Source organism: Hippocampus comes, unplaced genomic scaffold, assembly GCF_001891065.2.
Source record: "Hippocampus comes isolate QL1 unplaced genomic scaffold, H_comes_QL1_v1.1 scaffold59, whole genome shotgun sequence".
Lineage (NCBI taxonomy): Eukaryota > Metazoa > Chordata > Actinopteri > Syngnathiformes > Syngnathidae > Hippocampus > Hippocampus comes.
Genome location: NW_017805406.1, coordinates 1,361,976 through 1,384,548, shown reverse-complemented (window position 1 = coordinate 1,384,548; position 22,573 = coordinate 1,361,976). Strand labels below are relative to the sequence as shown.

The window sequence follows — 22,573 nt, the reverse complement described above, 5'->3', positions numbered from 1 at the left end:
TCATGGATTTTGGAGAGCAGGTGTTGCGGAGTTTGCGGCATAACCGTGATTGATAACGTGCCGCGGTTCAGCGCACCTCCCCAGAGTCCGTCGGCCGCCACTTTGCTGACGTGACGTATCCGTCTCACGAGCCACCGAACGGATCTTCCTTCGTGCACTTGATGTTAACGTTCTGTGCGCTCATCATGTTTTGGAAAAAAAGCATCCTGCTTGGTTGTTCTGTTCAAAAGTTGCGGGATAACGAGCCAGTAATGACACCGCGGCTTCTTTTTTGGAGAAAGCGCAACCTCTCTGGGATGTCTCACTGTGCGAAATAACCGAAGGAATTGATGAATGATCCCAGAAGTCAGTCAGTGGGAGCTTAAATGTCAGTTAAGTCGAGCAAACAAATAGTCGCTGAGAAGTGGAAAAAGCAACGCATGCAAGAGCGCAAAAAAGGTTTTTTTTTCTCTTTTGCGGCGCATGCTAACGCTCTGCATGTTGCCGCGACGCCCAGGGACTTGACAGACCTAACAATTCACCTCGACAGTTCTGATTTTATAAATATGTAGAAGAAATAACTTCCCATGTACAATATATGTCCTTGCAGCCTATTGTGTCGGATGTCAGAACTGCAGTCCAAACTGACAATAACAACCCGATAACAGCAAACACGCCGCGGCTGCAATGAAAGCCTTTGAAAAAGACTACATATGGTTACCATTAGGCTCAGGGTAAAATGCAGAAGCTTACCTTCTACTTCTTTCTGGACACCTGCTGTAAAAGGAAGAAAAACAGAAATATTTATTTTGCTGGCGGTATGTGAGCAAATACCGAGCGGCTTCCAGTTCAAACTAAGACAGCTGCGTATGCTTTTTGTTGGGTTAATATTGCAGACACAATATTGGACTGTGTAAACGTGTGACGGTGGGCCAAATAAAATACGGCGGAATCTCAAGTTAGGAACTTAATTGGTTCCGTGAGCCCATTTGTAACTTGGAACGTTCTTAAGTTGAGGTAAAGTTTTCCATTGAAATGAATGGACATGCAATTAATCCATTCCTGCCCTCAAACAAAATTTGTGTTTTTTTTTTTTCTTTTAAAGCCAATGTGTGCTTAAAAATAAAGGTAGCGTGATATAAAAATCAGTCAAACGCTCTATTACAAAGGGAAAAAAAAACAATTTCACTTTAAATAAGGAGGGAAAAGGGAGAGGAGTCCTGTTTCTCCATTGTTATGTACAGTCCATGACATATTAAAATGATTCCTATCATGACATGATAAAATATTCCATTGGGGGAATTAAAAAAAAAAAAAAAAAAAAAAACGCCTGTCCGATCCTCTTTTTTTGGTTTGTTTTTCTTCATTTGATTTGTCGCAGAATATATTAAAAACAAGGAGGCCACGTTATTCAAGATAAGCTTGACTTCGTTTGCAAATTTTCTGTTGTATACTTTAAAGTGAAGGTGGGCTTTCAAATCGTTCTGTTAATTTCCTCACCGGTGTTTTGCAGTAGTTCCAGGGAAAACAAATGACATCAAGCTGCTGCCACATTAGAAGTTATCCCGCAAAGATAAGTGACGGCACCCCGACCGCTCCCGAATATTTGACTTCAATCAGCTCGTTTTGCTTTGTTGATTATTCACGAGGCGCGCGATGGCGTTGTGCGTTTGTGAAAACAAAAAGTGCCATTTGCCTCACCTTCGTGGCAGTAGCTCCCCACGTAGCTGGTGTTGATGCAGTCACACAGGACCTCCCCCTGGCTGACGGAGCACAGGCCTCCGTTATTGCACGGCGAGTGCGCATCGCAGATGTAGTCCATGTCGCTGTGGACGGATTGGCCGTCCAAGAGCACGGGCAGAGCTTCCCCCACTTTCAAATTCGCGATCAGGCCTTCGAACGGCGGCTCATATTTGACGGTGCTGGACGTCAGGGCGGAGAGGCGCACGTCGGGCGAGATCCCGCCCACGTAGAGGTCACTGGCCACCACCATCTCTTTCCTCTTGGACTTGACCTCGGCCGCCTTCTCCTCATTGTCCACCAGAAGCTTGGTCTCTCGGTAGTGCCGCGAGAGGAGAACCCGGTGCCAGCGCAGGTCGTTGACGCGCGTCTCCGTGTGGAGGGAGGCCGGCTCGGCGCAGTGGATGGCGAAGCGCAGCTGCAGTCTCCCGTCAGCTACGAGGAGCTCCAGGAAGTCGCAGTCGCCGCCATCGTCTAGGTAGAGCACCAGAGCTTTGCTGATATTCGTCTTCAGGATGAAGCTGAGTTCCGCCGTCGCCTTGGCGTCCCACTGTCCATAGCGCGTCCACTGACCCGGAATGCCTTCATATTCCAACGCTCTCCCTGTTAGCACCAAATGAACTAAAAACAATAACCAGGGGGCTTTGTTGTGACACGTGGCCATGATGGTTAGCGTCTACAAGCTAATGCATATGCATCCAACGCAACAGGAGAAAGGAAAGAGAGCTTCGTGTCTTTCGGAGGCCGACAATCGAGAAAGCAATTTTTACATGCAGTGTTTTTCTTTAGCCTTGACTGTCTATCCGGATTCTTTTGGCCATCGTTCGGCGCGTGACAGAAAGACAACAAGCATCACAAGTGAGCCACAAGACCGTGCGCTTCCTCGTCTTCGCCATCCAGCGTCTTTGGCCTCCATCCAGCGCGGCTCCAGTCAATTCTCAATGCGTCAACTAGGCACAGAGCCTAGGTGGCGCAGTTTGCCCTCTCAGCCGCACAGCATCCTAGGACAAAGGACAAAAGGAGAAGAGAAAAGGATTCGTCATCATTATTCCGTGCCATCGTAAAATCACCTCTAAATCCATCATTTGCATTCAGAGTCCGGATGGGCATAGTGTATTAATCGATTGATTGCGTGAAATTGATCGGCGGTTAATCATGTCCGAAAGTAATCTAAGCGGAACCGAGTGCAAAACCTAGGCCAGCATATGTGCACTGCAATAATTGAGCTAAAGAAACGGCAAGAAAAAAGAATATATATTTTACCCATTTTAAGCAAAATTATACGGTAAAACAACCCAAAAATGTCCCCCGGCAAGATTTCTGAAAGCAAGCAAATATAGCAAGCCTACAAAACTTCCACTGATGTCTTAAAATGTTTGTACTCGTGTACTTAATATACAAATATTGCCTACACATTGAGATTTGCGGCATTCCTTAGTTTAGGCTGAATGCACTCAAGTTTTAATACCCAATTAGGATTTTCACTGCAAAGAAATGCTTTCTCCTACATAAATGATCTTGACAGGAAAAAATCTCTTGGCAGACAAACAACAAGCACATTTTGTCTTGATTTGAAAAATTCCATCAGCAGAAACTAAAACCGAACCGAGATTAAGTGTCAACTTGTTAGGGGTCATTCGACAAAACAACTCACTTATGACACTTTGAAAACAGGAGTTCAGAACATTCCGAGAAGCGGGAGGCGGGGACCCAACACAGAGTGTACAAAATAATTCATATCCTCAAGGTAATCCCATAGTTGATCAAGGAAACGTAAGAAACGCCTATTTAAGATATTGAGGCTAAAACCTTGCCGCCTATGAAATCAGCGAATGCCGATTTAAGACGGAAGGCATCTAAAATAACCATTCACGCAGATGCCGAATTTCCTCCGGATTGAAGGGAACTGAGTGTAATAGGATCATATATTCAAGCACAACAACCTGATCCGAAGAGCGGCGTAAGCTTCACAACACATTTGATCTAATTCTCCACATTGCATTAGAAATTCTGCCAATTTCACTTGGACGTGCTTTGACATAACCGTGTCTAACATTAATCATTCTAACTTCTTTGGTATCTGGGTGATAGTGCTCATTACAAGCGATTGGCTTTTCCATTGTGAATCATTTGTCAGATCTAACTGGACGCGTCCAAGACTGCGGCTAGCAAAGTTGCGTGCAAACAAATAAATGATCACGCACAGGCTGACGGAAAGCCAGAAAATTAACTACAAAATTATCCCTTCGATTTTTGAACCTCTTATATTGGGGTCACCGGTGTTCTGGAAACTATCCCAGCTGACTTTGGGGAAAAAAGGCCTGGTCACCCTGAATTGGATGCCGGCTAATTGCAGGGCACATAAACAAACATCCGCTCTCCTCGAGAAAAAGGATACTGTACAGCGCTTTGCAACATTTTCGCAGCATCCTGTGCTGCATTCCAAGAAGCCGGCGTAGTAAATATATTTCATGACAGCAAACAAATGTTATGTTCGCATTTTGGACTACCCATCAAAGTCAGCTTTATCGCTGTTTTTGCATCCTGTGTGTAAGGCACCATTGTGGAATAGCGAGTGGAAATTAATTAGCAAAATTGCCGGCTTCCGACGTAGGAACACAAATGGAAATGAGAAGCCACATCCAGAGTGTGGAATTTAACACCGTCACCGCACATCTAATTATCTGAATGTGTGGAGCCGCAACAGACGCGTCAACTCATAGGCCCGGCACCGTGCCACGTTGCTCAATTGTGTCAGAAAGGCGCAAGCGGAGAAATGCCGGCTCCACTGTTTTTTTTTTTCTCTGTTGTGTCAATTGGGCAGAGAGGCAGTGAGACAGAGGCGTGTGTCTCTGAGGAATGAAAACATCCTTTCCATTAAAACCTTCAGTGCTGCTCATTGCACGTGCTTTCATGAAGACATTTTTTCAGGCTTTGGATAAAAATGCGGCCGTGCTTGCGTGCAGGCGTTTTCCCAGGTGGGAATTTGTTGACGAGCGTGCCATTTCATTACACGTTTCAAACCAGAAAAGCACTTAAGAGAAGAGACCACCGCCAACTCCGCATTGTGTTTGTTTGACCACGTTGTGGTCGTCTCAGTTTCTGCAATTAGCAACGTCCACTTTGGCAGTCATAATCTGATATGCACCAAAACAGAAAGTCCCTGTAAAGTGAAAGGAAATGGCTGGTTAATTCGACACACGATACAGAAAGGCGTCCCAAATTTGAATGATTTAAAAAAAAAACAAACAAACAAAAAAACGTTAAAATGAGGCTTCAAAATTGTGGGGCAAAAAAAAAAAAAAAAAGAATCAAGCCATTGCCTCTGCTCTCAAATGCTGTAGGCGTGTCTGCTCAAGGTTTGAAAACATGCGGCGCTGAAAAATGGATGCTAATTTGTCTCTTAATCCAAACATGTTGCAGACACGAAAATATATCCACTTAAAGTTGTTTACATGCTAGCTCAAGAGCTAACAGGCTTGGGCAAAGCCATAACTATCAACCCAAAAATGTCCCCCGGCAAGATTTCTGAAAGCAAGCAAATATAGCAAGCCTACAAAACTTCCACTGATGTCTTAAAATGTTTGTACTCGTGTACTTAATATACAAATATTGCCTACACATTGAGATTTGCGGCATTCCTTAGTTTAGGCTGAATGCACTCAAGTTTTAATACCCAATTAGGATTTTCACTGCAAAGAAATGCTTTCTCCTACATAAATGATCTTGACAGGAAAAAATCTCTTGGCAGACAAACAACAAGCACATTTTGTCTTGATTTGAAAAATTCCATCAGCAGAAACTAAAACCGAACCGAGATTAAGTGTCAACTTGTTAGGGGTCATTCGACAAAACAACTCACTTATGACACTTTGAAAACAGGAGTTCAGAACATTCCGAGAAGCGGGAGGCGGGGACCCAACACAGAGTGTACAAAATAATTCATATCCTCAAGGTAATCCCATAGTTGATCAAGGAAACGTAAGAAACGCCTATTTAAGATATTGAGGCTAAAACCTTGCCGCCTATGAAATCAGCGAATGCCGATTTAAGACGGAAGGCATCTAAAATAACCATTCACGCAGATGCCGAATTTCCTCCGGATTGAAGGGAACTGAGTGTAATAGGATCATATATTCAAGCACAACAACCTGATCCGAAGAGCGGCGTAAGCTTCACAACACATTTGATCTAATTCTCCACATTGCATTAGAAATTCTGCCAATTTCACTTGGACGTGCTTTGACATAACCGTGTCTAACATTAATCATTCTAACTTCTTTGGTATCTGGGTGATAGTGCTCATTACAAGCGATTGGCTTTTCCATTGTGAATCATTTGTCAGATCTAACTGGACGCGTCCAAGACTGCGGCTAGCAAAGTTGCGTGCAAACAAATAAATGATCACGCACAGGCTGACGGAAAGCCAGAAAATTAACTACAAAATTATCCCTTCGATTTTTGAACCTCTTATATTGGGGTCACCGGTGTTCTGGAAACTATCCCAGCTGACTTTGGGGAAAAAAGGCCTGGTCACCCTGAATTGGATGCCGGCTAATTGCAGGGCACATAAACAAACATCCGCTCTCCTCGAGAAAAAGGATACTGTACAGCGCTTTGCAACATTTTCGCAGCATCCTGTGCTGCATTCCAAGAAGCCGGCGTAGTAAATATATTTCATGACAGCAAACAAATGTTATGTTCGCATTTTGGACTACCCATCAAAGTCAGCTTTATCGCTGTTTTTGCATCCTGTGTGTAAGGCACCATTGTGGAATAGCGAGTGGAAATTAATTAGCAAAATTGCCGGCTTCCGACGTAGGAACACAAATGGAAATGAGAAGCCACATCCAGAGTGTGGAATTTAACACCGTCACCGCACATCTAATTATCTGAATGTGTGGAGCCGCAACAGACGCGTCAACTCATAGGCCCGGCACCGTGCCACGTTGCTCAATTGTGTCAGAAAGGCGCAAGCGGAGAAATGCCGGCTCCACTGTTTTTTTTTTTCTCTGTTGTGTCAATTGGGCAGAGAGGCAGTGAGACAGAGGCGTGTGTCTCTGAGGAATGAAAACATCCTTTCCATTAAAACCTTCAGTGCTGCTCATTGCACGTGCTTTCATGAAGACATTTTTTCAGGCTTTGGATAAAAATGCGGCCGTGCTTGCGTGCAGGCGTTTTCCCAGGTGGGAATTTGTTGACGAGCGTGCCATTTCATTACACGTTTCAAACCAGAAAAGCACTTAAGAGAAGAGACCACCGCCAACTCCGCATTGTGTTTGTTTGACCACGTTGTGGTCGTCTCAGTTTCTGCAATTAGCAACGTCCACTTTGGCAGTCATAATCTGATATGCACCAAAACAGAAAGTCCCTGTAAAGTGAAAGGAAATGGCTGGGTAATTCGACACACGATACAGAAAGGCGTCCCAAATTTGAATGATTTAAAAAAAAAACAAACAAACAAAAAAACGTTAAAATGAGGCTTCAAAATTGTGGGGCAAAAAAAAAAAAAAAAGAATCAAGCCATTGCCTCTGCTCTCAAATGCTGTAGGCGTGTCTGCTCAAGGTTTGAAAACATGCGGCGCTGAAAAATGGATGCTAATTTGTCTCTTAATCCAAACATGTTGCAGACACGAAAATATATCCACTTAAAGTTGTTTACATGCTAGCTCAAGAGCTAACAGGCTTGGGCAAAGCCATAACTATCGTCTAATTGCGCCGGATGACCACGAATATGAAAGAAGGTACCGAAGCCGGATGCCCAAGTTCATCGCTGGAAAACTGAAATGGTAAAAAAAGAGTTGAAAGCTATCCCACCAGAACTGATTGTTCTCAGTATGGGGAGTTGCACATTTTCAACACTTATCTTCCAAAATATGTATTGTCTTTCAAAGCAATTTACAGAGCCTTCATTGCAATTTGAACATCTCAAATGCCACCCCTTCACAATACAGTACGACAGAAACAAACAATCAGCGGGAAAAAGCAATCCATTTTGCACTTGGCGGTAATAAACTCTCGAAAGGATGCTGATTGGCCTTGTCTTTTTTTTTTTTTTTTTTTTTTGACCAACCTCAATCATACGCGCTTGGCAAACTAGATTGAAATCTGCCCTCCTCATGAGGCTGCCGGTTTGCATAAACAACCGGATTTATTTTAAGTAAGAAATATTTTTGTTGTATGTTAAACTGTGATTTTATTTTATTTTTTTATTCTTCCCCCTCCGTCAACAGGGCAGGGCGCATTAGTAAAAGCATCTCCAGCAGGGCTGGCCCATTTTCATCTCCGCACAGAGAGAAAATATATGATACGTTTGAGTCAGCGGGGAATTACGGCCTCTGTTGGGGCGCCGCCGATGAAGAACCGCCACATTCGGTGTTTGCTCACATTTGGCGGCGTTGCGAGAAAAAGCATATCATAGGAGGCAAATCAAAGTTGCTCTTGAAAGCTGGAGGCGGGAAGAAAACCCTTCAGATGGACGCCTTCATCATGGGAATAGATGCATCCCGGAAGGTCAGACAAAGTGTCTCGCTCCTCACAAGATGAATTGCAATTTGCCAAGGTCAACTACGGAGGATGAAATGAGAGTCCGTCCCAGTTGCATCGACGCGATCGGACTCCGCTTCGTTTTCATCTCGGCAAAGAACACATTTGCGCTTCTCCGTGCGGTGCGCTCGGCTTTTTTGGCTTCACAATAAACTTCATCCGGAGCAATATGTCACCGTGCGCATCATAATGTGGGTCGAGATGTTCTCAAGCAGGTTGTAATGATACCAAATAAACACGGGCGAGGGCGTATTTCACGAGTGCAATGAGACCGAAACGGTCCCTGTTGTAGGGAGGTGTAAATATTTTCTTAATTGGTGCTACATGGCTAGAGAGAACAGTGAAAATGGGTTCTTTTCTTTTGCCAAACAAATATGCAACAACCTCACTGGGTGGGACTTTTTGCTTTCCAAAGCAAGAAGACAAAACGGCATAAAACCAGAATGAGACTCAATGGATTAGAGGAATACGAAATAAAGTCTAGAAAAATTGGGCGGTGTCATATTTGTATTGCTTTCTGTCAATTAATGACAAAACAAAAAACACCACTTCATTTGCACATCAATGTCGACATTTGTATTAGTCCGTCGACATGTTAGCATGATAATTTCCGCTTTGTGGAGAATGCCGAGACGGTGGAATGGTTTTGCTCCCCAAATTGACGAGCTGCTTCTTTTTTTTTTCATCATATGTGGCACACCTCCGCAAAGTTTCATGACAATTACGAAAATCCTGCAATCCTCACTGATCATCCGACCAAAGCAATACTTCCTGCATCTGCGCATTTGTGCTTGGCAGAGAAAGGAAGTCGTAATTTCATTTCAAAGCATTTAATGGAGACCGTCATCGAAAAAAAAACAAGAAAAAAACAAACCAACCAAAAAAAAAAAAAATGGTCCTGAAAACAGCGTCACGTGAAAACAAAGCTGGGAAGCTGTGTTGTCATTTCAGCCATGGAGGCACTTTGAAGATTTCGTTCTCACAACATATTTAACCAGCCGCAGATGATTTCAAGAGAACAAAAAAAAAAAAACAACAACAACAAAAACTCCACCCACGCAATTATTATTTGCAGAAGTACGCCCCAGGCTGATACTGAATCTGTCAATTTCATTTTTGTAAACGCTGTCAAACGAGAACAAATGCTTTGGACATCACTTCTCTTTACGACACATTTGTAGAGTCAACACGCTAAGACGCTTAGAATTGCATCATGACAGAGCTCGGATATTTACCAGAACCATTCATCGGACACAACTCAATGCAACATTGCACAACACAACAAACTATGATGTATTGATCCATGTGGCTATGACAATCATTATATACTTTGCATTCTAGAATTTTCCAAAGCCTATGATGCATTACCAACATTCCACACGAGAGGAACGTCCATGTATTTTATTTCATTTTTTACACCTGCAATCCTGATTGGGGTTGAGTGTGAATTTGGGCCAATCCCAGCTGAGCTAGGGTACACCCCCCAAGAGCGGTTGCTAGCCAATCATGAAGGCAAATAACTCCTTCACACGTGGGGCAATTTAGAGTCTTCAATTAACCTGACAAACATACTTTCAAAATGTGCGAGGAAACCAGAGCAACTGGGGAAAACACGTGTAAGCGCAGTCTGGAAAAAAAAAAAAAAGCAAAATCCACACAGAAAGACTGAAAAAAAACAAATCAAAGAACCGTGCGGGTATGCTAAACACTAGTCCACATTTGAATCATGTTTGTATGTCGCAATCAATCATGGTCTACCTCCGTTTTTGTTTTTTTTTTCCTCTACAGCAATACGTCATGCGATTCAGTAATTTTGACTCCTGGGGAGGAAGATAATTCAGGTCTTGAAGTGCCTATTTAATCATGATGTACACGTGGATGACATAACATTCACCATTTTGGCTGCTCAGAATTTTCTTCTCCGAAAGAGTTAACTCGCAACACAAAGGGAGGGCCAGAGGGGGTCGGGCAAAGTGGTCCGAAGTCCAACAGTTCGTAAATTGCGCGCGTGCGCAGCGCTGCTCCGAAGCAGTGAAGCACAAAGCCGCGGGAAAATCAACGGAGCACATTCTGCGTGAATCCAAGCAGCAGGCTTTCATTGTGTGTGTTTCAGGAACATTTCAAGAGAACGCAATAGTGATCCAACAACACCTCTCCGTAGAATCAATCGGATTGCTCGGTGAACGAGGAGGCCGTCTACGCTGGCGGTAAGACTCGACAAATGACAGGAAAGGATGATTACACCCTCAATAAGTACACAATTTCGAGAAACTGGCAACCGAAATGCAATGCGGGACATGAGGAATAGCCAAATTCTACCTTTGCAAAATGAAAAAAAGCGCCCTCGGTATGGCGCGGCGGTGCAAACGAAAAGCACAACAGTAAGCACGTTGTGAATGAACCCTTTGGCGACAATGGCCTTTTATAAGAGAGGAATTTTTTTTTTCCCCCGCACTTCGATCTCATTCGCTTGAGCCGTTGTCTCACACCCTTCAATACAAGGGCCGTTGATGACTTCATTGGCTTTTTGTCACAAACTCACAAATACGGATAAGAGTTTCCACGGCGGCTGCCGGTACATTCCGTGAAAAGTAATAAGTGGTTGTTGAAGAACCATCTGCGCTGTCAACACTTTATTTTGTCATCTGCGACTTTGCCGTGCCATATTTCAAAAGACTGCATCATTTTCTCTGCGTGGTTATTCCCCCCCAAACAGTTTAGCGCCACTCTTTTCACTCATCAATTTTCCCCATAGAGGAGCGACGGAGGTTGATTACGCCGCCGTCCTTTAAATGGAGCCTGCAAGACGATGAAAGCAATTACAATCCGCCTATAGAGGTGAAACCGGCAGAAGAGCGAACGCGCTAATGACATCAAGGCGACGGGAAAGCTTCAACCCGGCAAGTGAAAGATCCAAGTTTGCAACATCGTTAGGGAATTGATTTGTAAGTCGGAGGGCTTTTCTGCTATCAAACATTCATAACGATGAAGTTATTTTCTCAAGTCACGACATAATGAAACAATAAATGGCGCGGAGTATAATTAGGGTCACAGGTGACCTGGAGGAGCCTTTCCAAGCTGACTTTGACACCTTGGATCAGCCACCAGCGCATCGATGAGCAAATAGACATACACATAACCACCTGCGGGCGATTTACACCCTTCAATGTCACATCTATGTGTGGAACAGCTGGAGAAAACACGCTGAGAGAACACGCCAACTCCACGCAGGAGTTGAGAGTCGAACTTTGATTTTCAGACGTGTGAGGCAGAGCTGCTAATCACTTGTCCACCGGGCAGCCCCGGCCGGGCTTCCCGTTTAAATGTTCTATGAATTATAGATGAGACTAATTTGCAACGCAAAAAAAAAAAAAAAAACAGGAGAATCTTCCATCTAGAAGTGCAACGATTAATCAATGATGGTAATCAATGAGTAAATATTCCCCATTTGCTTTTACTTTGGAAAACAATGATCCAACTTGGGAGTATTTTCTGACATGTTACAGACCCAACCAGCAACGGAATCCTAATTAATGAATGAATTGCTTTGGGAAAGAAAAAGTGATGGAAATTAAAACAAAAATCCGATTCACCGATGACGGTAACCAACAAAATAATCAAGACGAATCGGCGATTCGAGTAATCGTTAGTTACAGCCTGACATAAGTCACCCTGTTCCGACGTCAAATGACAAAATGAAAGTTATTTATAAAGCCGATAACGAATTCCACGAGATGGAGCGCGCGATTACTTTTACCGTCTGCGTTTCGCCGGTTGTAAATATTGACTCCGTTCTCCCCATTGTACGATTTGAATTCCAAGGCAGCCTATAAGACGTTGTAGGCAACTGTCAAAGTATTACATGTCAAACAAGAAAAGAGCCGACAGAATCCCCCCGCGATGAATAATTGATGGAAACGGCGACGTCGAAATAACGATCCATACTTTTAATTACCCATATTAAGTCTGTCGTCGTCAGATATGGAACAAAGACAGACCTGACCTACATAGGCCGTCATATTTACTTTGAATTCGAAACGTCAGCCATTAATGTTTCTGTCGCGCTTGGGTGGGGTGGGGTGAGGGGGGGTATCTCTGTTCTAATTGCATCTTCGACTCCATAATTTGCGGCTCTTTCCATTGTTTCAGCTCCCGATTTCATTAAAGCGACATCGTTTTTGCTTTGATTGCTGTCTCGCGCTGAATCATTCACAAGGCTTTCTAATTGTTTAAGTAATTAAGCGCAACTGGGAATTGATTGCTTCATCCAAGTTGAAGCGAGGGTCTGTCCGTTTGGTGGGCATGTTCAAACGTGCCCCCTCCAGACCTGCGAGTCCGCAGCGCCGACTATATTTACTTGCTCATATTTAATCAGGCTTCCCTGTGAGACGGCGCGCATGCGGAAAACTTGCTCTCCCAAGAGGCCAACAATAACTGCTTACACAAAGTTATCAGATGGACGCAAAGTGCCAGCGTGTGCATTAATGGATATTTTTAAGCATGGGCCTGACGCTACTTTTTTTGGAGCGGGTAGATAATCTCTAATTAGCATGGATGTTTGCGTCCGCGCGAGACACGCTGCGACCACGAGGGTTCCGGAGCTTCAAAGTCCAGACATTGTCAGGATTTGGTCTTCTGAGAGCAACATCCTTTTAGATGGCTGAGAAGCACGCAGCGAAGCGTATCAGGAACACTGAAGATCTATCAAGGCTCTTTTCAAAGTCAAAGTGTTTTTCATCAGGCAGCCTTGTAATAAACAAAGATAACGCGAAAGAATCTGGCTACCACCGATGCTACTGTTTACTAATCCCTTCCCGGTTGTTCTCGGCAGAGACCGTTATTAGGAGACTATAGAGGGATTTTGAAAATTATTTAGGTTACTTGAGGAAGCTTTTTTTTAAAAAAAATAATGCTTGTTATGGACAAGCAATAACATCCTTTCTTTCAGTGATGTGTGCACACTCACAGTTGACAACGAGGCACTCTGAAGAGGCTTCGCCAGTGGTCCCACATGCCGACTGTCACATCGGACCCTTTCCCGTTCTTACTCTCCCGCCTTTCTCTCCGTGACGTGCGCCAAGTCAACGAGGCACTCTAAGTGGCCACGCGAGCAGACTGATGTCGACACGTAACTGAACGCCACTGTGCCGGATAACCGCACAGGGTCAATTTGGATCGGTACGTCTGGCGAGTGTGCGGGGCGCGCGACTGCTCAAATATAATCCGCGTTGAACTCATTGGGTGCTTATTTTTCATTAATCTTTTAATGAATTCCAAATAAATTCTTGTGAGAACATGCCGCTTTATAATACGTCTCATTAACTGTCATGCGTCTGAAATTAACAACAAGCTATCGCAAAAGGATTCCGGCGACGGCGTCAGTGAGCCGCTAGTATTAGCATACATTTTTAATGACTCTAAATAAGAGGTTGGAGTCGCTAAAAAAGAGAAAGTTGCGTAGGAATTGTGCCGCGTATATAAATAGGACACACTTGAAAACATAAGCTGGCCAAAGGCAGCAGGGGGTTGTCACTCAGGCCACGCTCGTGCCCGGGGAGGGAGCTGCAGCTCAGCTCCAAGAACAGCATCCACCCTCCACCCTGCAGCACACAGGATGAAGCCACAGAAGGCTGCTCAGCTGTGCGCCGTCGCTCCGGCAAGCTGCTAGCGCGCCGGGGCCCAGCTGAAGCTTCTCACCGTGTAAACCGAGAGCGGCTCAAAGTGGCCGCGGCGAGCTGTTATTGCAGACTTCCAGGTTGGAACGATTTCTGCCGCAGCTCTTCGGAGCCAGAGAGACCGAAGAGATTTGGGCTGCTTAATTTGCTTTTCACGGCATTGATTAACTCGTGTCGGCATTACTTGGTTTGCGGTAGAAAACAATATTTACACTCTGGACGAGTACAATAAACAGACGTTGTGCACTTTTTCCATTATGCCGGTTCAGGGTGAATTCTCCACCCTAAAAACTGTCTTATTTATCGAAAAGAGACATACAATGGATATAAAAAGTCTACACACCCCTGTTCACATGTTTTTCCGATTTATATTAACCATTTAAGGGACAGCGGTCACTACAGTGGACAGCTTATCAGGTTACAGGGTGCCTGAAAGAAAAAAAAAAACTACCAAAATAAATATGAAACATCTGCTTTATGTGGCCTTTAACTTCAACAGGAGGGGGAAAAAAAAGTTTTAGAGATAGTAGTACAAATAAAATGAGATGACGTGGTTGCACAAGTGTGCACACCCTCTTGTAAGTGTCGACGTGGTTGTGTTAAAAATTCAACAGTCACGTTCAAATTCACGTCTAATGTTGTTGAACAGGTTATAGGTCTGAAGGTTATCTCATGACCCAGGTGGTTTACAAAAAAAAAAAAAATGGAGGGATGGATGCTCAAGGAAATTCATCAACTGCCTGTCATGTTCGTTTTTTTTTTGTTTGTTTGTTTTGTTTTGTTTTTATGTAAGGAATCATTTTCAGGCTTTTCTAACAAAGTGCCTCAACTAGAAAAAGAAAGAACAGAAATGCAAGACCCTTTTGTTACAGATAGCAGAACTCGAACAAATCAAAACAATACAGATTCGAAATGCCCGTGTGCAATCACCGCTGGTTTCATTTCAAGCAATTGAAAGCACTTTATCGACAATTCGAGCATTTAACAAACCCGAAAAACGCAGCGTTAAATGAAAGCATTTTCAAGTATCGTGCGGCGACTAAATGTTTTTTTTTTACTGCTATTAAATTGCGTTTTTCTTTTTTTTTTAATAGAAAAATGAAGGTACAAAGGGTTTGCATTTGAGGATTTGACATTTTGAAGACATGATGACGTTTGACTGTTCAGTTAGCAAGTGAATGAGTCTGTTTCCAATACGGCATATCCATCAACCTTGCATTTGCAGATTCGAAGTGCATGCAGGGAGAGCGTGGCAGCATGTGCTTCCAAATGTATGTCATGTTGGAAAGAACATTCCCTGTCTCCTACCAGCTTTATGAATCTTACATGTTATCCCCTCCATGGCTTCCGCAATCCTCTTTTTTTTTTTTTTCTCCAAGGTGTGGTGAAGCAAACACATCCCTACAGCTCAATCTTTTATGATAGGGCAGTTTTTTTTTTGTTTTTTTTTTGCGGCATGGCTTCAATTACTTAAAGGTGTTTTTTTTTGCGGGGAGGGTGCGAGGAGGTGCAGGAACAGAAGTGTCTGCGCTGGTGTTGTTCTTCGAAGATGATAGATGGGTTATTTTGGTTAGGACTACTATTGCGGTGTCAAAAGTGGCGCTTGCAGATGCATCATCTTTTTTCTTTCTTTTTTTTTTTTTTAATCGCCATGTCAATCAAAAGGCTGGATCAATACTACTAAACTTATATATATATTTATATATATATAAATGTAAACCTTTTTTATTACTTTGGATGCAGTTTCAGTACGAATCTAACCCATGACATTATCCACGCAGAAATATATTACCAATTATTTAATATCCATTCTCAAGCTTTTATCACCTATTCTGGTGAGTCAATGATGACTCTTACGTTTCAAAACACCACTAAGGGCTCCAGGCAATTCACAATTTTCATGCCCGTTGACATCTGCAATTCGCGGTACTTAGGTATGAAAAGTAATTTTATGATAAGAAATGCATTTGCACTTTTTAAGAGTTTCTAACAGTACCTAAAGTTGTGGCCAGTCGGTGTATGTGATCATAAAACAAACACACACACAAGCCAACAAATCTCTTTTGGACTACAGTCACATAAAAGTTGTTTTTCTGGGCCACACACCCATGAACAGAACGACAGGCAAGCATAAGAATCTTTTTAAAGCGCATCAAAGTGCACTCGACGTACTATGTGGGCCATATAGTGTGTGCGTGCGCTTTCCAAGAAGCGCGGGGCATTGGAACAGCTGACATTTTCACAAACCAGTAAGCCAGGTAATTGACTAGCTAAGTGCACAACACTTGCTACAAGCATAAACAGACTTCGGCGCACGCTACCTCATTAAGTAAATGCAAATGTTCTGTAGGTATGGTGCGACATTGTGGCATTCACCAGGGACACAGTTGAGAAATGAAAATAAAAGATATTGGTTGAGGAAGACAGCAAGCGTCGCCAAGCGTCTTCATTTGGAAGTGACCCGCTGTTATCAATGCCTCGACATCGCGGCTCTTATCGGCTCAAATGAGTCTGGGCTACGAGGGCTCCATCGAGTGGAGCTCGGCCCAGACGTATCCATCATCGACATTCGCTCAGGCCTCGCTCCTCTGCCAATGTGACAGACGTATTTTTCTTGAGTACGTAGTTAAAAGAGCGCCCTACTCAGTTTGAGCATGCGATGATACTAATAATGGAGAGCAAGTGAGGTGGTAGGAGCGACACTCGAGGCTCACACCGCTAAGCTAAAAAGCGGAAAAGGGTTAGAAACTGTTTTGGTTGTATCATTAGAAGGAGGAGGAAAAAAAGGTGCACACAAAGGCTTGCTGAGCCCTTACAAAAGCAAATGTCCATCCTATGCACTATATCTGCTGTAGTATGACTCACTGGGGGGGGTGAAATAGATGGATGGGCTACTCTCCTCGCGAGCAGTGGGGCAAAAACACATAAAAGCTTGGCCCGAGGTGGCTCTTGAGGACAGGTTGTGTCAAACTAGTTTACCCTCTGTGCAGCTGCCATAGTGCCGCAGCTCAGAGTCACCATGACATCGACACCCTCCCACCCCCCACACCCACTCGGCTGCATGAGGGAAATTTCTTTGCTGTGATCTGTCGCTCCATACAAGTGTAAAGAAGGAAATATCCCTCTATCTGAGCGAATGCTTCTTTCGCCCCCCAAGTGTGCATGAAAACTGTGACTTGCTTCATAGTGTGGTCCAATCTCCCAAATGATATTTCTTTTTATCATAATCTGTCTTGAGCGATCGAAACAAAATACAAAATGGGAGTTTAGCAGTGATGCAATCGCCAAAGAGTTTGCGTGGTACTTCAACACGCTGACCAAATTTGGCTGCCAGGAAAACACAATTCGGCAAAAAGCGCTCAGGTCATCCACACATCGATTTTCAATACTGCTTAAACTCAGAACGGTCAGCTAATCACAGGGCAAGTACAGTCTAGACAAATTTGGGCTTAAGGTCACACCTCGGGACAGTTTAGAATCTTCAACGAATGTAAGAAACGTGTTTTTGAAATGCGAGAGGAAACCGATGACCTGGAGAAAGCCCACACGAGCGGAAGGGAGAACATGCAAACTCAACAGAGAAAATTCACAGCCCACAATCGAACCGCCCGCCGTCAGAACTGCGAGGCGGGATGTGCTAACCCCTTCAACAGCTGAGGTCAGACTTATTTGAATTGATCAACACGGAATTCTGTCCGATTTCGACTCATTGTGATGCATTACATGCTTGTCGGAGAATATGAGATGTCTCATGAGAACACGCTCATTACAGCCATCATGCACTTGCTCACAAAAGGTTCAGTACGGGTAAACATCTCCAAAAAAAAAAAATAGGATGATCTCACTTTGAACCTGGGGGGAGTTTGGGGGGGATGGAATTCTCCTATGATGCGAAGACCGGCTACCGATCATTCTAATGAGCAAAACCACAGTCGGGCAGTTAGCATTTACAAGATGTCGAGCAGAGATGAACTTCGACCTCTTCCAAAGTGCCTCTTCAGAATTAGGAACATGCAAATGGTGTACAACGTACCCATCACGAAAGCCAGCCCGTGTGACTCTGACGACATGTGACAGTTCCTTCCCACTCCACTCAGGAGGAGGACCAAAATTGCTGCGGAGATGTCATCCTCCAGAAGGACAATCTGATTTTCAATACTGCTTAAACTCAGAACGGTCAGCTAATCACAGGGCAAGTACAGTCTAGACAAATTTGGGCTTAAGGTCACACCTCGGGACAGTTTAGAATCTTCAACGAATGTAAGAAACGTGTTTTTGAAATGCGAGAGGAAACCGATGACCTGGAGAAAGCCCACACGAGCGGAAGGGAGAACATGCAAACTCAACAGAGAAAATTCACAGCCCACAATCGAACCGCCCGCCGTCAGAACTGCGAGGCGGGATGTGCTAACCCCTTCAACAGCTGAGGTCAGACTTATTTGAATTGATCAACACGGAATTCTGTCCGATTTCGACTCATTGTGATGCATTACATGCTTGTCGGAGAATATGAGATGTCTCATGAGAACACGCTCATTACAGCCATCATGCACTTGCTCACAAAAGGTTCAGTACGGGTAAACATCTCCAAAAAAAAAAAATAGGATGATCTCACTTTGAACCTGGGGGGAGTTTGGGGGGGATGGAATTCTCCTATGATGCGAAGACCGGCTACCGATCATTCTAATGAGCAAAACCACAGTCGGGCAGTTAGCATTTACAAGATGTCGAGCAGAGATGAACTTCGACCTCTTCCAAAGTGCCTCTTCAGAATTAGGAACATGCAAATGGTGTACAACGTACCCATCACGAAAGCCAGCCCGTGTGACTCTGACGACATGTGACAGTTCCTTCCCACTCCACTCAGGAGGAGGACCAAAATTGCTGCGGAGATGTCATCCTCCAGAAGGACAATCTGCATCAATCCACGCTCGGCAAATGAAGATCCTCGTCAAGAAGCTTCCTAAAAAAAATCAGATGAGACAAGCGGTTCCTCCTGCACCCGGTCGACATTACCGGGATCCATCATTGGCTCGCCCGCTTCGGCTTTTCTCTCTTTCATACACTACGCTGCTAATGATGGGAATGTTTGCCCTTGAAATCCCAGTTAATAAGCAGCTATGCTATGACATCCGCGATTAGATCATCCGGCGCTGTCACATCTCATCCCGAGGAGAATGCCACCAGACAAAAGTGAGAGTGGGCGCCGAGCGAGCGTCCTCTCTGCCTTCCTTCCTTCCTTCACACATGTACACACAAACACGCACACTTGGCGTTTGCGAGCACTTCAGAAGGCATCACGCAGACTTCACTCCAGTCCCCCCAGAACCTCCACCACGGGCCCCACGTGGACCCAGCGAGAGCTGACACCGAGGCTGACGTGCAGCCTCCTGACAGAGGTAAGATGCTCGAGACAAACGCCTTTATAGACAAAGCAGCCGCGGGCAAGGATAAGATTGAGTTTACTGAGATGAGACTCCTGATTCAAAGACAACAATGAATTAGCATGAATCTGCTCCCGGTGAGTGACGCCTGCAGATGGGGAGGTGGGGGAGGGAATACATGGCTGCCGCACTATTTACCACACATCTACCGCCGCCGCTGTCACTTGGCCATCTAAGTGTGACAGGCCCGCATCGAGCACAGTGGAGAGCGGCGTGACGGATGGACGGCCAGGCAGCTGTTAAAATCTCTTGATTCAAGTCCAGACTGCTGTGCCACTCAATGATCAATTGCATCCGTGTGAAAATGCCATCCACCTTAATGTGACAGCGGGAGTGGGGGAAAGGGTGGGGGGGGGGGGCGCCTCGGGGCCTTACATTAAGCCATTTTGGGTGTTGTGGTGGCCGGCACCGGCCCTGTGCAGTCACGATACAAGATGATAAATTCCAATAATTAGTTCAGGTTCATTGTTATCATTTAGGCCTTTAAAGGAGAAATCAAATTTAAAAATGTGCTGATAATATTGTGGTCTATGAAGCTCCGTTCACTAAAACACTCTATTTTGCTTGATATTATTTATATTTGTGGAATACAAATAAAGCAGCGGAATGCACTCATTTTTATCCAGCTCAGGTGGCGGCCATTTTGACACGTGCTGTCAACTAAAAATGACATCATAGTTGCTCAGGGTTCAGGTCATGATCAATCGGCTTGAACGTCATATAACCAAAATCAATCAGATTGTACGTACGTGGCAGCAAGCAACTTTTTTTTCTTTTTATCGTTAATATGATACTGTTATCATGTAAACGTAGCCAGACCTAGCTATATGCTACACAACTCTCATATCTCCCCAGGGACGAGTGTGTGGATATTAGCGAGAGATGAATGCCTGCGCCGGTGAATGAGGCGTCTGGAATCAAAGAGAAAAGATTCATTGAGATATCTGCAACCCAGATCGCGAGCGACCTCGTATCTAGCACAAGTAGCACCGCACATTTGATGCAGGTTCAATCCAAATGCTTCGAGCGGCCAACCCGCAGTCGGGATATGTCTTTGTTTCTGTAAATTTCAACGCTGACTGTCACTCGGAACTATGTTTAGTGTCACGTGAGATAGATCAAGTGTTTTATCTGAATGACAAGGCGCATTTCTTTGCTTTTCTCGTGTTTTCGCTCGAGAAACTGGCCAGTGATCATACGATCTGAACAAAGGTAGATGCAGAGATAAAACGAATGTGACTGCATCTCTTTCTTGCTGTAGATTTGAGACTTGTTTTCTCGCAGTCTTCGGAGCCCTATAACTGCATAATGTATACACCGGGCAGGTAATATTGTGTTTTATGTCTCTACGGGCGCTGATAATGCTGCCTGAGCACATTCTGGTTCGCGGTGTGCAATTTTCAGCTTCCTTGCCTTAACGCTGTCACACGGTAACAACGATGGATGAGCTGTAATGTTTCCAACGTGACACCGCTGGCACAATGGTGCAATCTCAATGAGGCTAAGGGCTTTGATGCTTTAACCATTAACTGCCAAGACACGTATGTTACGTTTAATATGGCATGCTGATTTTATATGGCTTTAAATAGCGTCTCAAGGTGGTTTATTTTGCACATTAAACCAGATATTGTTTTGGCTCCAACAAATTAGGATTGTGGACACATAAAGTACAGTATGCTTGTAATCAGCTGTATTATGAAGGGTTAGTTTTCCTTACGTGTTCAAATTGGTCTTTTGTATTTTTATTAATTACTGGTCAATCACATCAGGATCCGAGTGTGACTAAGTACGACTGTGGCGCAGTATCTACCGTGCATGGGTTTCAATCTAGGGGGAAGATGGGAAGACTTGGGGGGGGGCTTTGAGCTGAGCGGAGTCCCGAGAGACTGTTGACATTGGCTCATATCAATAGACACTTCACCGGCAACGTGACAGTGTCAGAAAACCCAGCATACGCTCCCTTTACCGGCTGCTTGGCTGCAGGCGAGTCAAAGAGCCCCAAGAGATGGTATAGACAGTGGTCTGTATCAATGACATAACTGGAACCAGACAGTCCTTGATGGGACCCGCCAACCCCCACCCCACCCCTCTTCCAGCAAGCTTGTCGGAATACACCGAGACTATAACAAAATGAAGCAACCTTATCACTCAAGGCAACCAAAATGAGAAAAAAACATGAGGCTATGTGGTAAGTGGGAATATTACAGGAGAAAAATAGTGTCCCACTCCTGTGACGCATCACAATTCAATTCACGGTACTGGTTTGGCTCAAATATTATATGAAACAAATACCAATCCAAATATAAATACATGGAAGGCATGTGATGTGATAAACATGAAGCATCGATGCCGTTATCGCAAACAGCCCTGCTCACAGCTCCTCCTCTGTACAACTGAGTGTTCATTTGACGTAATTAATTAACGTGTTTTGGGGAGTGAGTGGAAACCCGGTTCCGCAGAAAGAAAATCCACGCAAGCACGGGGAGAACATATAAAAATCGCATCGAGATTCCAATTTAAATCTCCTGACTGTAAGGCGTACGGGCTGCTCATAATCCCACCGTGCTAGCGCGGCTTCAACATCCTTAATCGGGTGTCAAAGTCAATACAGGTACAATATTTATGATCTGAAGTGGCGCGTTCAAATTTGTAAACCTCACTGCAAACGTCTCGAGTGTGTTATTGTAGAAATTCATCCCTGAATACCTGAAAGACAAAAGTAGCGCTGTGCCACACTGCTCAGTTTTGTTTGTCACTCGTCTTTTTAATTCTTCTTTCCCCCGAGAAAGAGTGGTGCTGCTTTAAAGTCCCTCGCTATTGACTGTAAGTAAGGTAACAGTCGCAATGACTTTCTAACGTGACGCGAAAGTTCACTGTTAGCATCCAGTATAGCAATGGCAGCTTTATCGGGAGGGTGACACTTTGAGTCGACAGAATGTCACTGTTCAGGCTTGTGACCTTCTGAGAATACATTAGCACTTGTTAGCGTGTCTGGAGATTTCGTGTCTTGATACGGTATGAGCAATGACGTTCCTGAATTCCGCTCGGTCTCACGGGAACAAAATACAGAGATTAATTTAGTATCCCTGCGAAGGGTGTTTAAAATGCAAGTAATTAATTTTAATCTTGTCATCATATGCAAATGTGAACGAAAGGCATCCAGAACTGACAAGCTGGTGGGAGAGACCA

General features: G+C 44.2%; 1 protein-coding gene across 12 annotated transcripts in view; it reads right to left on the bottom strand.

Moving 5' to 3' along the window:
• The window catches only part of LOC109517839 (neurexin-2-like), a 125,478-nt gene that overhangs the window by 86,315 nt on the left and 16,590 nt on the right, over positions 1 to 22,573 (bottom strand). For 9 of the 12 annotated variants that reach the window (XM_019873241.1, XM_019873239.1, XM_019873248.1 and 6 more), the window contains 2 exons: positions 1,681 to 2,720; positions 733 to 756 (listed from right to left, as the gene is read on the bottom strand). In XM_019873241.1, the coding sequence (XP_019728800.1) occupies positions 733 to 756; positions 1,681 to 2,383 (727 nt within the window). In that variant the 5' untranslated portion in view covers positions 2,384 to 2,720. Of the gene's footprint in view, positions 1 to 732; positions 757 to 1,680; positions 2,721 to 17,973; positions 18,079 to 22,573 lie in introns of those variants that run through there. The other 3 variants (XM_019873243.1, XM_019873247.1, XM_019873242.1) reach the window with 2 other exon arrangements.